A 14,420-nucleotide genomic window follows, 5' to 3' on the forward strand; every position below is an offset into this window, starting at 1 on the left:
CGGTCCCAGGTTGACGGGCACGTGCACCTTCCGCCGACCACTGGCGACAACATCGATGTACTGTGGAGACCTCACGCCCCACGTGTTGAGCAATTCGGCGGTACGTCCACCCGGCCTCCCGCATGCCCACTATACGCCCTCGCTCAAAGTCCGTCAACTGCACATACGGTTCACGTCCACGCTGTCGCGGCATGCTACCAGTGTTAAAGACTGCGATGGAGCTCCGTATGCCACGGCAAACTGGCTGACACTGACGGCGGCGGTGCACAAATGCTGCACAGCTAGCGCCATTCGACGGCCAACACCGCGGTTCCTGGTGTGTCCGCTGTGCCGTGCGTGTGATCATTGCTTGTACAGCCCTCTCGCAGTGTCCGGAGCAAGTATGGTGGGTCTGACACACCGGTGTCAATGTGTTCTTTTTTCCATTTCCAGGAGTGTATATTCATGTGTCACAGACACAATGTTGTTGAAATGAGAACAAGGTGATCAATCCATGCAGCACATAACTTGCACAAATACTCTGAGAATCAATACTAATGAGGATAAGTGACAACTCATCATAAAGATAATCACTGGGTCACTGGGCTGCAGACAGACACATAGAAAAGACAGTCACACTCTCACGACTAAATTGTCGGCCACAGCTTTTGCCAGCGCACACACACACACACACACACACACACACACACACACACACACACACACACACACACACACACACACACACTCTCTCTCTATATATATACAATCCTCATGCACACATGATTGCCATCTCCAGCTACTGCGTCAACAATATCTGAGAAGCAGATCCAAACAAACCATTCCTCATGCCTCCCTGCCTCTTGTCAGCAGCTGCTACGCTAGTGGTAAGAAGTGGTGGCAGCACTGACTGCAAGCTGATGGTAGTGGTAGGAAGGGGAGAAGCAATAAGAATGAGAGAGTAGGAAGTGGCACATGTACTCAGCTGCATCTAGCCAGTGACGATGCGTGACATCTCAATATACAAACCATTTCGTCTACTGGGGCAAAAACATGATTTTTCCAATTTTTTTTCTCAAATTTCCCTGATATTTTCTTGATTTCCATGACGTGTTTGAACTCCCTGATATTTCCATGATTTTCAGAACTTGTGGCAACCCAGTTAACTCTTTCACCTCTAAGTTCCTCTAAAATAACTGGGTACCACAGGAGGTAGGAGGCTCCTTACAGAGATCCTGTCTGCTTGCTCAAAATTACTTGTCATTCAATAAAATAATTCTTGAAGATTCTTTGCAGATGACGCTGTCATTTACCATGTTCTAAAGTCATCAGATGATCAAAACCAGTTCCAAAATGATATAGACAAGACATATGTATGTAGCAAAAAGTGACAATTGACACTAAATAATGAAAAGTGTGAAGACATCCACATGAGTACTAAAAGGAATCCACTAAATTTTGGTTCACGATAAATCACACAAATCTAAAGACTGTAAATACAACTGAATACTTAGGGATTACAACTATAAAAATAATTTAAACTGGAACAATCACACAGATAATGTGGGGATAGCAATTCAAAGAACATGATTTATTGGCGGAACAATTAGAAAATGCAATGCATCTTCTAAAGAACTGCGTACACTGAACTTGTCCTGTCCCTCATCTGGAGTACTTCTGTGTGGTGTGGGATTCAAATCAGATAGGATTGATGGAGGACATTAAAAAAATGGAGTCATTGAAAAAGTTCATATAAGGGCAGCTCTTTTTGTATTAATGTGAAATACGGGAGAGTGTGCCATCATTTGTGAATTGGGGTGGCAATCATTAAAACAAAGGCGTATTTCATTGTGGCAGGATCTTCTCATGAAATTTCAAACACCAACTTTCACCTCAAAGTGTGAAAATACATACTGCATAAGGAGAAATGATCGTTGTAATAAAATAAAAGACATGAGTTTTATGTGTTCATTTTTCCCATACACTGTTTGAGAGTGGAATGGTAGAGAAATAGTATGGAGATGGTTCAATGAACTCTCTACCAGGCAGTTAATTGGGAATTGTAGAGTAATTATGTCAATATAGCTGTATATGTAAATGAAGTAAATATATGTTTAAATTGTGGCACAATGTTCACCTCAAAATTGCTGGCAATGGGCTCCAAAGACTCTGGCCTGGTACAGTGTGCTTTCCATGACTAGGCCACAAAAAGCAGTACAAGACTTTCTTATAGTAACCCTGTTGCAGCATAGTAGATGCCCCACACAATAAGCAAGGTTCAATCAAATCCCAGCCACAGGAATATCCAACAGCAGCAGTGGAAATCTTGCATATGCACGGAAGACAACACTTCGGTCCCTATTACGGGGAACTTGTTCTTTGTCAACAATGACCACGATACCCATTATTACATATTGTAGGAGTTACACAATATGATCCTGCAGCAGACCTGAGAACCATATATTCAAAATAATTGACAGTAAATCTAACATGTCACACTATTTTGTTGTTAGTAATCTAATGATGCCCACCAGATAATACCTAGTTCATAATTAGATTGTACACAATGCTCATTCCCAAAACTGTCTAAAGTAAAAAATATTCATGAAATGACAGTAATACAGACAAAAACTTAAGTTACCATGGAAACATGGCTTTAGCTAGAAAATCAACAAAAGAGATAAGAAGTGAAAATGGCTCATTATAAAACAATTAAAAACATATCAAATTACAGTTCAGCACAAAATGCTAACCAACCCGGATGATGACCTGGTCTACATGACTACAAGTAGGCAGCAATGCATCTCATCTGTAGACTTTTGTATAAACAAAGGAATAACTGAATGATGAGACTCTCGGTCTAATAAAACAAAGTTGGATTTTTAAAAAATAAAACATGCAACATGATTTATAAATAACTTAAAAACACCATCTAAAGAAAGAAATGATTGAGCACAAATTATAAATGAAAAACATAAAGCAATTATAAAAGAAATGTAAGAGTTTCGACAGAACAAGAAAGTTAAACGAGATAAATGACTTACTTGAAAAAATTGTTCAACTGATTGACATTTCAGCTTCATTGCACACATGGAATTTTGGGAGCCTTATACACAGTGAAGTGCCAAACAAACTGGTATGGGCATGCATATTCAATTACAGAGCTATGTAAACAGGCATAATACGGCACTGCGGTTGTCAATGCCTATATAAGATAACAAGTGTCTGGCACAGTTGTTGGATCAGTTACTGCTGCTACCATGGCAGATTATCAAGATTTAAGTGACTTTGAATGTGGTGTTATAGTTGGCACATGAGCAATGGGGCACAGCATCTCTGAGGTAGCGATGAAGTGGGGATTTTCCCATACAACCATTTCATGAGTGTACCGTGAATATCAGGAATCAGGTAAAACATCAAATCCCCGACATTTCTGTGGCCGGAAAAAGATCCTGCAAGAACAGGACCAATGACAACTGAAGAGAATCAGTCAATGTGACAAAAGTGCAAGCCTTCTGCAAATTTCTGCACGTTTCAATGCTGGGCCATCAACAAGTGTCAGCATGCGAACCATTCAATGAAACATCATCAATATAGGTTTTCGGAGACGACTCGTATACCCTCAATGACTGCACAACACAAAGCTTTATGCCCCGCTTGGGCCTGTCAACACCAACATTGGGCCATCAATGACAGGAAACATGTTGCCTGGTGGACAAGTCTTGTTTCTAATTGTCTTGAGAGGTTGGATGTGTATGGGTATGGAGACAACCTCATGAATCCATGGACCCTGCATGCCAGCAGGGGACTGTTCAGGCTGGTAGATGCTCTTCAATTGTGTGGGGTATGTGCAATTGGAGTGATATGGGACCCCTAATACATCTAGACACATCTCTGACAGGTGACATGTACATAAGCTTCCTGTCTGATCACCTGCATCCATTCATGTCCATTGTACGTTCCGAAAGACTTGAGCAATTCCAGCAGGAAAATGCAACACCCCACACATCCAGAATTGTTATAGAGTGGCTGTAGGAACACTGTTCTGAGTTTAAACACTTCCGCTGGCCACCAAACTCCCCAGACGTGAACATTATTGAGCATATTTGGGCTGCCCTACAATGTGCTGTTCAGAAGAGATCTCTGCACCCTCTTACTCTTACGGATGTATGGACATCCCTGCAGGATTCATGGTGTCAGTTCCCCCACAGCACTACTTCAGACATTAGTCGAGTCCATGCCACATTGTGTTGTGGCAATTCTGCATGCTCACAGGGGACCTACACAATATTAGGCAAATGTACCAGTTTCTTTGGCTTTCGGTGTACTACTTGCTCATACAGTACGATGAGTAGGAATCAACTTTCATTTGCAAGGAGGTTACCCAAATTATGACTAAATTGGCATTCTGAATTAATAACATTGGCCTCACACACAAATCACCCAGAGATTGGGCTCAGGCAGTCTGTCACACCGCATACGCAAATAGCAGGTTGGTTACAATGTCTGTGCCTAAAAAACAAACATAAAAACACATGGAAACATAGACAACACAGTTTAGAATTTTGCTGAAGGATATGGTAAACGACATTCCTCCCCTTAAATCAATGTGGCAATGGCATCCAACCACAAAAAGCAAAAGTAAATGCGCAACCAAAAAATAATGGACCCTGAAATGAGTCCCATGATTTCAGAAAGCTAAATACATCAAGTATGTGGTTTCTCAAGTTGCTAACCAAGTTAAGTTTCATCTTCACCTTTTTATCTTCCAACTACTATGTGATGAACTTCACTTCTTAACTTTGTGCTAAATCACGATTTAAATGGATGTGCTGTGTCAGTATTCTGCTCTGTAAAAATAGTTTCAACAGTAGATGAATTTATAACTTTTGAAAGAATTTTTTTTTGTTCTGCTGAGGGAAGTCTGTTACATAGCAAATGATGTGCCAATCTGTTTTTTTCCTTAAATTTAATGCTAACTTTCTCAAAATTCACACTACTGGTCTGTACCAGGGATGCATACAGTTCATATATTTCTTTTTAAATGAAACAGAGTAATGAACTAATTATCCAAAGGTGCATTTTGGTCTTACTCAGTTTACACAGCCCTATAACATCCAATAGTTAGTAGAGTACTGTGCACAAGGTGATGTTTTATAGGGCTGAACATGTACAAACAATATTTACAGTTTCATTCAATCAGTTTTGCCATACATAAAGCTTTATTATTTGTGCAACAAGTGTTTATGTATGGTGTGTGGGGAAGGGGGGAGGATAGTGTAGTTTGTGTTAAAATCTAACATGCATTTTATTGCTTTTTCTACAATCCCTTCATTTTCTTTGGAGGAGGAACAAAAGTCCATCCATCTCCTTTGTGTCAATTTATGTGCAACGAACTTTCCTTTCATATTTATGTAGTAACATATCTCAACACAAAACGTTGTTTCATATCACATTTTTTCACAGGAACTATTTTCTATTCAACAGTTGTATAATTACACACACTTTCTTTGCGGAATGTGTGTACAAAATAATGATGGAAGTAGTTGTTCTGAAGTTATTACACATATTTACCAACAATTTGAATAAGATCCTTGAGGACATTAGGAATCCTTAACGACAGTAGGGCAAATCATTCTGAAAACTAAATAGCAGCTAACAAAGGAAAGCAAATATTTCAGCCAACAAGTAACAGTTTTCTACAGGTGACAAAACTGCTAGGTTGTTGAGGACAGTTCACTGAAGTCCCAGGACTGTGATAACTAAAATAAGATGCATTATATAGGCCACTTTCACAACAGAGTACTTCCATCATCCCAAACAGGGCCGTTGCAAGTTGTTTGAAATGTTGGCTTTTATTTTGTATTTGCTATTTAGTTATCAGAATGATCCAGCTGTAAAGCCCTAAAAGATTTTATTAAAATAGTTACTGGCCTTGATAGCCTATACACCTACATTTCCTGAGAATATCATCACAGCTTCAGTTTGAAGTTGAATTTATGTTTGTAATGCATACTTCATTCAACACTGGAAAACAACTTTAAAAACATGCAAGATGGCTTTTTGCAGAACTGAGAACTTTTTTTTTTTTTAAAAAAAACCATAAGCTGATATCTTTTGTTTACAACAGAAGCAGTGAACGACAGAATGAAGTTGTAGTTTTTCTCAAAGCAATAAATGGAAAATGTGTAGGAAGTGAGATACAACACACATAATAAAACTGAGATAATCACTGTGCTTCTCAAGGTTTGGGGTACTAGCAAATTTGTGTATTTCTGAAGAAACCAAAAATACAGAATAAAACAAAAAAGAAAGAAGGCACATTATCAGCAGCACACAAATGTAGAATCTGAACATTTACACCCATTCATTGGACACTCACATGCAACAATTTATGAGTTCTGTGAAGTGATTGTGTAAATTTTCCATTATCAGAGTGCATGGAGAATTAGAGCTTTGAGTGCCTCAACAGAACTGTGACTGCCATACTGTCAAAATATGTGATAAATAAGAATGCAGCACTGTGCAGGAAAAAAGAATATGGTACTTTTTAATTAATAATTTTTCATATTTAATTTTATATTGGCCAATTATTTACGTATATATTCTAAAATACAAATAAATTAGCCTGCTTCCCATGTTCATAGAAGGAGAAAAAGGTGTAAACTAATTAGAAGAGCACAGAGTGCATCATTCATATGCAGAGCTGGCAAGCTTATTCCTATCAAGCAACTGCTGTGATGAAGCTGGGCTTACTTGTACCTCACAGGGCGGTGGAGCACTCCTGTATGATGGAACAATTTTGAAGGTGACTGATCCTCGTGCTTCTCTCTGTAACAAACAGAAAGTAGTATTACCTCACCTATTTGAATGAATTACTTTTATTATTACACTGACTGTCCTCTGTCCAAGCTTCTTAAACTTGACTAAATGATTTATATTCACAAGTTAGTGTTAACTTCAATAAATGAATTCCTGGAGTTTAATATAATAAAATTTGGTGAAGGATAAAAAAAAAATATAAGTTTGACTATCTCATGAAATATAATTTCTTAATTACTGATCAGAAAATATAATTTTTCATTAGCCCATAAGAAGAAATAATGTAAAGGCTGGTAAGTCTTTTAAACTCAGTGTACCTATATTACCTCATTGAATTTGGCTTTATAAATATAAGCTGGTGGATAACTCTGGCAAGTATGGTACTTTCAATACACAAAACGACACACTAGAATTATTATTATCTGAAAGAGCAAAGGTAAAAGACACTCACTCACAAAAGACTGCACAACTTTTTGAAGAAGAATAAATTGCACAAGATGGTTTCAGAAATATTGTTCAAAGATGATAATAGCATTAAAAATTTATATAATGCCACTAATCTCCAAAAGAAATCTTCTGCAACAATAAAGTAAAAATAACATGTAAAAAGTATTTTCTTGGAAGTGAAGAAAATTTAAAATATAGATTAACTTCACTCATAACTGAACTAGAGTGACAAGCTATGCTACACAGTGATATAATTAGGAAGCAGCCTTGTTGAGTGAACATCTGTATGAAATTTTTAGAACTGCTGTTAGATAATCACATTAGATGAGTGAAACTGCTGACAAGTTATGACCAAGTGATGTTAACAAACAGCTGCAATACTAAAACATTATCTGTAGTTTGTCAAGACACAATATGCAACACAAGAAAATCCAGGTATGGCTGGTAACTATTTCCTGAAATCTTTATACTCATTATTATCCTTCCTATTTGAATTTTTCTTTTGAATCCACAGGGCCACAATATTTTGTTAGTAAAGATCATTGTTGCTGGATATTTCCTTTGTGAGACATAATAATGGAAGTTCCTGGATGGGAAAATATGTAAAATAAAGGAAAGGCAACTATTTACCTATAAAGAAATTGGTGTGGCACAAAGAAAAATGTATTAGAAAACACTTAACATTAACTTTCAATCTCTTGCCCTTTTTCTAGTCAGAGTACCCACACATTTTCACACACATCCACACAGACACCCAAACATACATGCTCGTGGTAGCAGCACGCATGTACATTTAGGTGTGTGTGTGTGTGTGTGTGTGTGTGTGTGTGTGTGTGTGTGTGTGTGTGTATTATTTCATTTGCTAAGTTTGGTATCTTATCAGCACTCACTTTCCATTTCTTGTTACTCTTTTGCTTCTTATATAACTGTTTACTTGTTTTGTAGTTTACACTGTGATAGCATAACTTTGCCGGCACCCAGCATGAGCTACACAACTGTTTCCCCTACAATTCTTCAGGTTGATTAATCCACGTGCCTTACACTTTCAGTTGCCTGTCAGATGTGTCATGGACCTTCTATATTGGTTACCATATTGTTGTTTTGACCTAGCCCATTTATTAGTGAGTTTGAGGAAATCCAAAATTTACAGGGTCCATCACAACCAATCACCTAACATGATTTTATACGTATCTCTATGGCAAAGCCTCAGTGTTGCCACACATCTACAGACAACTTCACTAAAGGCAACAGCACTGCCAGGTTTCAGGTCTCTTCTTTTGCCTTACAAAGTATACAGGTGCTACACCACATAGAAAGTGCTACGTTCATTAAGATAAACCATTTTTATTTAAAATTCAGTTAGTTGTGTCAGAGTACTTATCAGCAGGAACTTTTTGCCTACTTGTTCAATAACAATTCTACTGAATTACAGTAACCAAACACAAGAAGAGAAATCTCTCCAAAAGAGGTCTATGTAAGAGGCAGCAATAATTTTGGCATTTTTTTCAAAGTTAGTTCAGTCTAGATCACTATTATTCTATTTATTTATATTTATACATTACTGGTTTTGGTACTGCCATCAACACACCATCCCGTACGTCAACATCTGAAGATGGTGTATCTCATCACAAGCAGCTAAAATTGGGTACTTTAATACGAGTACCATTATTGCCATGGGAACTGGCTGAGAAGCTGGGATAACATTATCACTACAGTACATATTTCTTTCCAACTTGACTATAGTCGGTGTACCCACACTTCAGTAACACCACATCTGGTTGTTTTTCCATTTACCATGGTCAATGTTTTCTTATTGGTGGTGTTGCTGTCACTGCCATATTCAGTTGAAAGACTGGTTCGATGCAGTTCTCCTTGCTAGTCTGTTCTGTACAAGCCTCTTCATCTCTTCACAAGTACTGTGATGTTCATTCATTCGAATTAGTAGCCAGGCTTTGGTCCCCCACTGCAATTCTTACATCACATTTCCCTCCATTACCAAAATGATGATTCCCTGATGCCTCAGGATGTGTCCTATCATCTGATTCCTTCTTTTAGTCAAGTTGTACAATAAATTTATTTTCTTCTCCATTTGATTCAGCACCTCCTCATTAGTTACCCAATTTATCTTCTAATCCTATCTGTTCTTCAGCATTCCTTTGATGCACCACATTTCAAAATGTTCAATCCTCTTCTTGTCTGAACAGTTTCTAGTCCACATTCCACTTCTGTACAAGGCTACACTCCAGGCAAATACCTTCAAAAATGACTTCCTCGCAATTACATTTGTATTCAGTGTAAACAAATTCCCCATTTTCAGAATCATTCTTCTCGCTATTGCCAATCTACATTTTAAATCCTCTCTACTTTGCCCAGCATCAGTTACTTTGCTGCCCAAATACCAAAACTCATCTTCCATTTTGGTAGTTCATTTCCTAAGCTAATTCCTTGAGTATTGCCTGATTTATTTCCACTTCATTCCATTATCCCTAAAACCTCATTTCAAGACACCATTCATTTTGATTCAAGTGTTCTTCCAAGACATTTACTGTCCCTGACAGAATCTACATCATGCCAATCAATGATGTGCGGAAACTACAGGATTGCATCTTCAATGTGTGCCAGCAGGTACAACAACAACAAGGCATACTTCAAAGGATGCATCATACCTTATGCTGCAGGACACAGGGGTGCACTATCGTGAATGGATGCCACACTGAACACCTCCTGTAAACATGTTTATCGGAAAAAATATGCATGTCCAGATCCATGTTAATTGGATTTATTTTTCTTGTTTCGATGAGTACTACCACATCTCAAGGTATTCGACCTTTTTTTCTTTTTTCTTTTTTTTTTTTTAACACCCTGTATAAGGAGTGTTCAAATGAAAAGATAAAAATGCCATAACAACCAGACTGGCTGCAATTTGTATATCAGCAAGTAAGGTGATGCTCACCATGTTTTTCGGCATCTGAAGTCTGACATTCACTGAATTCCTTGAGCACAGAAAAACCATTACCAGTGAGGTATACTGAGAGACTCCATAGCCTACACAAGTTCATCAAGAGCAAATGGCCTGAGCTGCTCACGGCAGTACTGATTCTGCTCGACAATAATGTGTGTCTGCTCATCTACAAGGTCACACGAAATGTAATAGTCAACTTCAAATGATAGCAGCTTAATTCTGGAGTCAGGGAATCCTTCGGTTTAAGAAACAGCGAGCTAGTTGTGCTCATACCTCTGGTGATTAGTTTTGAATAAAGACTTCAATTATATGCATAGTGCTGCTTTGTATCTTTTCTTCTGAACACTCGTCACAGTTTCACTCCCTTGAATTTTTACTTAGAACAAGTGAGCCACTTCTGCCAGCTTGGATTCTGATCACAAATTTTGTATAGGGTAAGAGACTTAGTTGCAGCATGTTGGATTTTTACTAGCAACAAGTGCAGGTAGCCTTGAATTGATATGAAGTGGATTGGGGGAAGAGGAGGTATGTGACCCTGGGGCTTTCCTCGGGGAAGGGGGGAACCAATATGATTTATTAGAGGACGGGAACCAGAAATGTGTCTGTAGTGCAGGCCATGTATTAACTTTGCCACTGTCCTAGACATCCTTCTCAACAATTACTTCATTTCTACGTACATACTACAGGCAAGTGACCAAGCGCTCTTGGAAATCGATGGGGAGAGATTTGGTTAATCATATGCTTCTTTTCTGTTGTACCGTGTTTCACTGTTTACTTCAAATGGTAGGCCACTGATAACTGGAATACAGCCACTTGAAATGTCAGAAGCGTGAAGGCATACACCCTACATTACAAACATGTCTTTTGTTTTTCTTTTTTGTCTGTTACAGCACTGAGGTGTTCAAACTGTAAAGAGGATAAGTTAAATGCAATGGAGTACCAGGACAGTAATTAGGCCACACGTTGGAGTCAGCCAGGTATCAATCAGCAACTCCTGATAAGAATGGACTTCTAGTACTTCCGCACCAGAGACATCCATGTGACAAAACACGGCCAACCACCAGGAAGAACTACAACTTAATCCACTGCCATCGACAGCAACTGGTCATTGCCTTCTTTCAGATAATTCAACATGACACACTAATGCCATGCCTCCCGCAAAGTCAGTTAGCTGTCACAGCATTTAAGCCCACTTAAACCAGCCCTTCACCATTTGGCTAGTTGGACAGTATATGATGTCTAATCTGTGTCAACTGCAGCCACCGCCATCACCACTGCCACTGCTGGGCCACAAACGAGGACCTCTGCCTGTCTGCCCAGCCTGGGAAGCCAACATTAAGCCAGTTGGCTGCCCCTGTTCTTCAACATCAGTCCAGACTTCGACTCTGGGCAAAGTCATCACTGTGTAGCTGGAACATTGCAACCTTCCACTAAGCCAGTTGCCAGTGCCCTGCTCTGCAGAAATCCACAAGAAGTGCCTCACCACTGCTGTAAATTTAGCACCAGAACACTGGAGATGCCAGCTCACCATGCCATTTACTTAACAGCACATATCCACTGTACATTGTGCTACCTTGTCTGTTGCTTCCTACAGTGCCAAACTATTACGTGAAGATGGAAACACACTCAAATGACTGTATGGGTTGGTTAAATTAATTAAAGACATGTGTTTGTCCTTGGGCCTGTCCACAGCCACTTCAAAACAGTTACAGGGTGGAGCTAAGATGAATAAATTAATAAAAAATAAGTGAAGTAGTTATTGTGTCCTCGCCAGGACCTCCTCCTGCTGTGCTTGTCCATCCCAGCTTTGGTGGAGAATACAATCAGTACACCTTGTCCATTCTACAACAGAACCTATGTTCAGTTTGAGAATAACTTTATGTTAAACTATTTGTTTTCAACCACCCAGTTAACACATTCAAATATGCAGTGTAACTCCTAACTGGAACTTATCCCTAGCCATATAAATCCAAAATCCAATTCAATTCAATTTTAAACAAACTAACTGGAAAATTTAAAACCACCCACCTGCAAAGATAAGGTCATACATTCAAACATGCCCCTGTCCCTAACCTCTCTCTCTCTCTCTCTCTCTCTCTCTCTCTCTCTCTCTCTGATTTAGAAAGTGGCAATATCAAGAAAATAAAATTAAAAAAATAAACTGCCTGACAATGTGACATACAAAGATACATCATTTGACAACAACGGCTAGGTCTCATTATGTATATACATGATCCACATTCAAAGCTTTTTAAACTGGGCACTGATTTTCCTTTTGAGGCAAGGAAGGGTACAGACAAGTGATTGTACAAGGGGCATTCAAAAAGTTTTGCCCAGTCATCTCTAATTTTTTTATTTTTTGCAGGAGGAGAATGAAATTTGTTGTGAACATACTTGGAACATTTAGCTATAAGTTGGTATATAAAAGTATTTTCTTTTATTTACAGGTGAGCCACAATGGACCATGAAGTAGATGTCAGGTTGCGACAATGGTCAGAGATGGAGTTCCTCTTCAAGACCGACGATGACTCTGCCACATCGATTCACAGGAAATTTCTCCCTGTTTACGGGGAGGACACAGTGGATTGCAGTAGTATCCAGTGGTGGTTGCAGAGGTGTAAAGAAGGTGATTTCTCTCGACTGGACAATCCACAGTGCGGTAGACCATCAACAGCAGTGAGTGATGGGAATAAGGAGACCATTGATCAAATCATCCAAATGACAGATGTGTGATGACACAACAGCTTGCTGAAATGACTCGTTTGTCATTGTGTAGTGTGGTATTATTGACAAGAGAAATGAAAACGATGAGGAAGAATGTGTGTGAGGGTCTCATGACACATCGCTTGGTCCACAGACGACTGCTAAACTATGGTTGGGTCAGGTGGCTCCCAATTTCAGTTGGTAATAACTGACAGTAAGGGTCGAGTGTGGCGTATACTCTGTGAAGCCATAGATCCAAGTTGTCAACAAGGCACTGTGTAAGCTGGTGGTGGCTCCATAATGGTGTGGGCTGTGTTTACATGGAATGGACTGGGCCCTCTGGTCCAACTGAACTGATCATTGACTGGAAATGGTTATGTTTGGCTTCTTGGAGACCATTTACAGCCATTCATTGACTTCATGTTCCCAAAAAACGATGTCATCTCACCAGGCCGCAACTATTTGCAATTCTTTTAAAGAACATTTTGGACTGTTCAAGTGAATGATTTGGCCACCCAGATTGCCCCACATGAATCCCACCGAAACTTTTATGGACACAATCACTAGGTCAGTTCATGCACAAAATACTGCTCTGGCAACACTTTTGCAATTGTGGATGGCTATAGAGGCAGCATGGCTCGATATTTCTGCAGGGGACTTCCAACAACTTGTTGAGTTCATGCCACATTGAGCTGCTGCACTACACTGGGCAAATGGAGGCCGACATAATATTAGGAGGTATCCCACAACTTTGATCACCTCAGTGTCGTGAGTCAACTATCGGTACTTACCAGTATCTTCTGTAAGGCGTTGACCGACTGGTTGGCAACAGGAATTCCGTTGATTTCTCTGATTTCATCGCCTACGTGAAGAGTGGCCTGTCGGTGTATCATGCCTCCATGCATAATACGAGCCACGATACACTTTCCCTCTTCATTCATCTTCAGCGTTATACCCTAAAATAAAGATAATGTTGTATTAGTATTTTGTATTGGATACAAATTTTATATTCATTTATTTATTTGTCTTTACCCAATATCTGTTGACACTGATAACTTTACAATGAAAGCTCCAAATCACATTTACTAGTTTGCCATCTTATGGCTAGAAATTTGCTGTATAGCTATCACATTAATGTGGTGCCCTTGGAACTGGTAAGTAAGACTATACACACTTTATGTTATACAAATCTGAAGTTTTTGCACAGAATTTAACAATTTGAGGAATACACAATATTGAATTTTTATTTCCTTCTGAGCTCAATTTTTACAGTAGATGATGGGTTTGAACAATACACGAGGATGAGAAGATTTACTATGTACATTCAAATTCCCTAACACTATAAACACACTTATCAACTAACAATTGATGAAGGTGCATCTCAAAAACATCACTACAAACGTCGCTGGCTAATGGTGGCAGCTTGTTTTATATCTTCATCCCTTTGTTTTTAAAACTACTTTGGATCTTGCAAAGTTTTGTAAATTTCATGTCTATGTTATTTCTA

General features: G+C 39.0%; 1 protein-coding gene across 6 annotated transcripts in view; it reads right to left on the minus strand.

Moving 5' to 3' along the window:
• LOC126255156 (peripheral plasma membrane protein CASK) overlaps positions 1-14,420 on the minus strand; it is a 546,277-nt gene that overhangs the window by 188,691 nt on the left and 343,166 nt on the right. For 4 of the 6 annotated variants that reach the window (XM_049955370.1, XM_049955372.1, XM_049955373.1 and 1 more), the window contains exons 3-4: positions 13,705-13,869; positions 6,742-6,810 (exon numbers count right to left, since the gene is read on the minus strand). In XM_049955370.1, coding sequence (XP_049811327.1) covers positions 6,742-6,810; positions 13,705-13,869 — 234 coding nt within the window. Of the gene's footprint in view, positions 1-6,735; positions 6,811-13,704; positions 13,870-14,420 lie in introns of all 6 variants that reach the window. The other 2 variants (XM_049955371.1, XM_049955374.1) reach the window with 1 other exon arrangement.

The sequence above is a fragment of the Schistocerca nitens genome, chromosome 1 (genome assembly GCF_023898315.1).
Source record: "Schistocerca nitens isolate TAMUIC-IGC-003100 chromosome 1, iqSchNite1.1, whole genome shotgun sequence".
NCBI lineage: Eukaryota > Metazoa > Arthropoda > Insecta > Orthoptera > Acrididae > Schistocerca > Schistocerca nitens.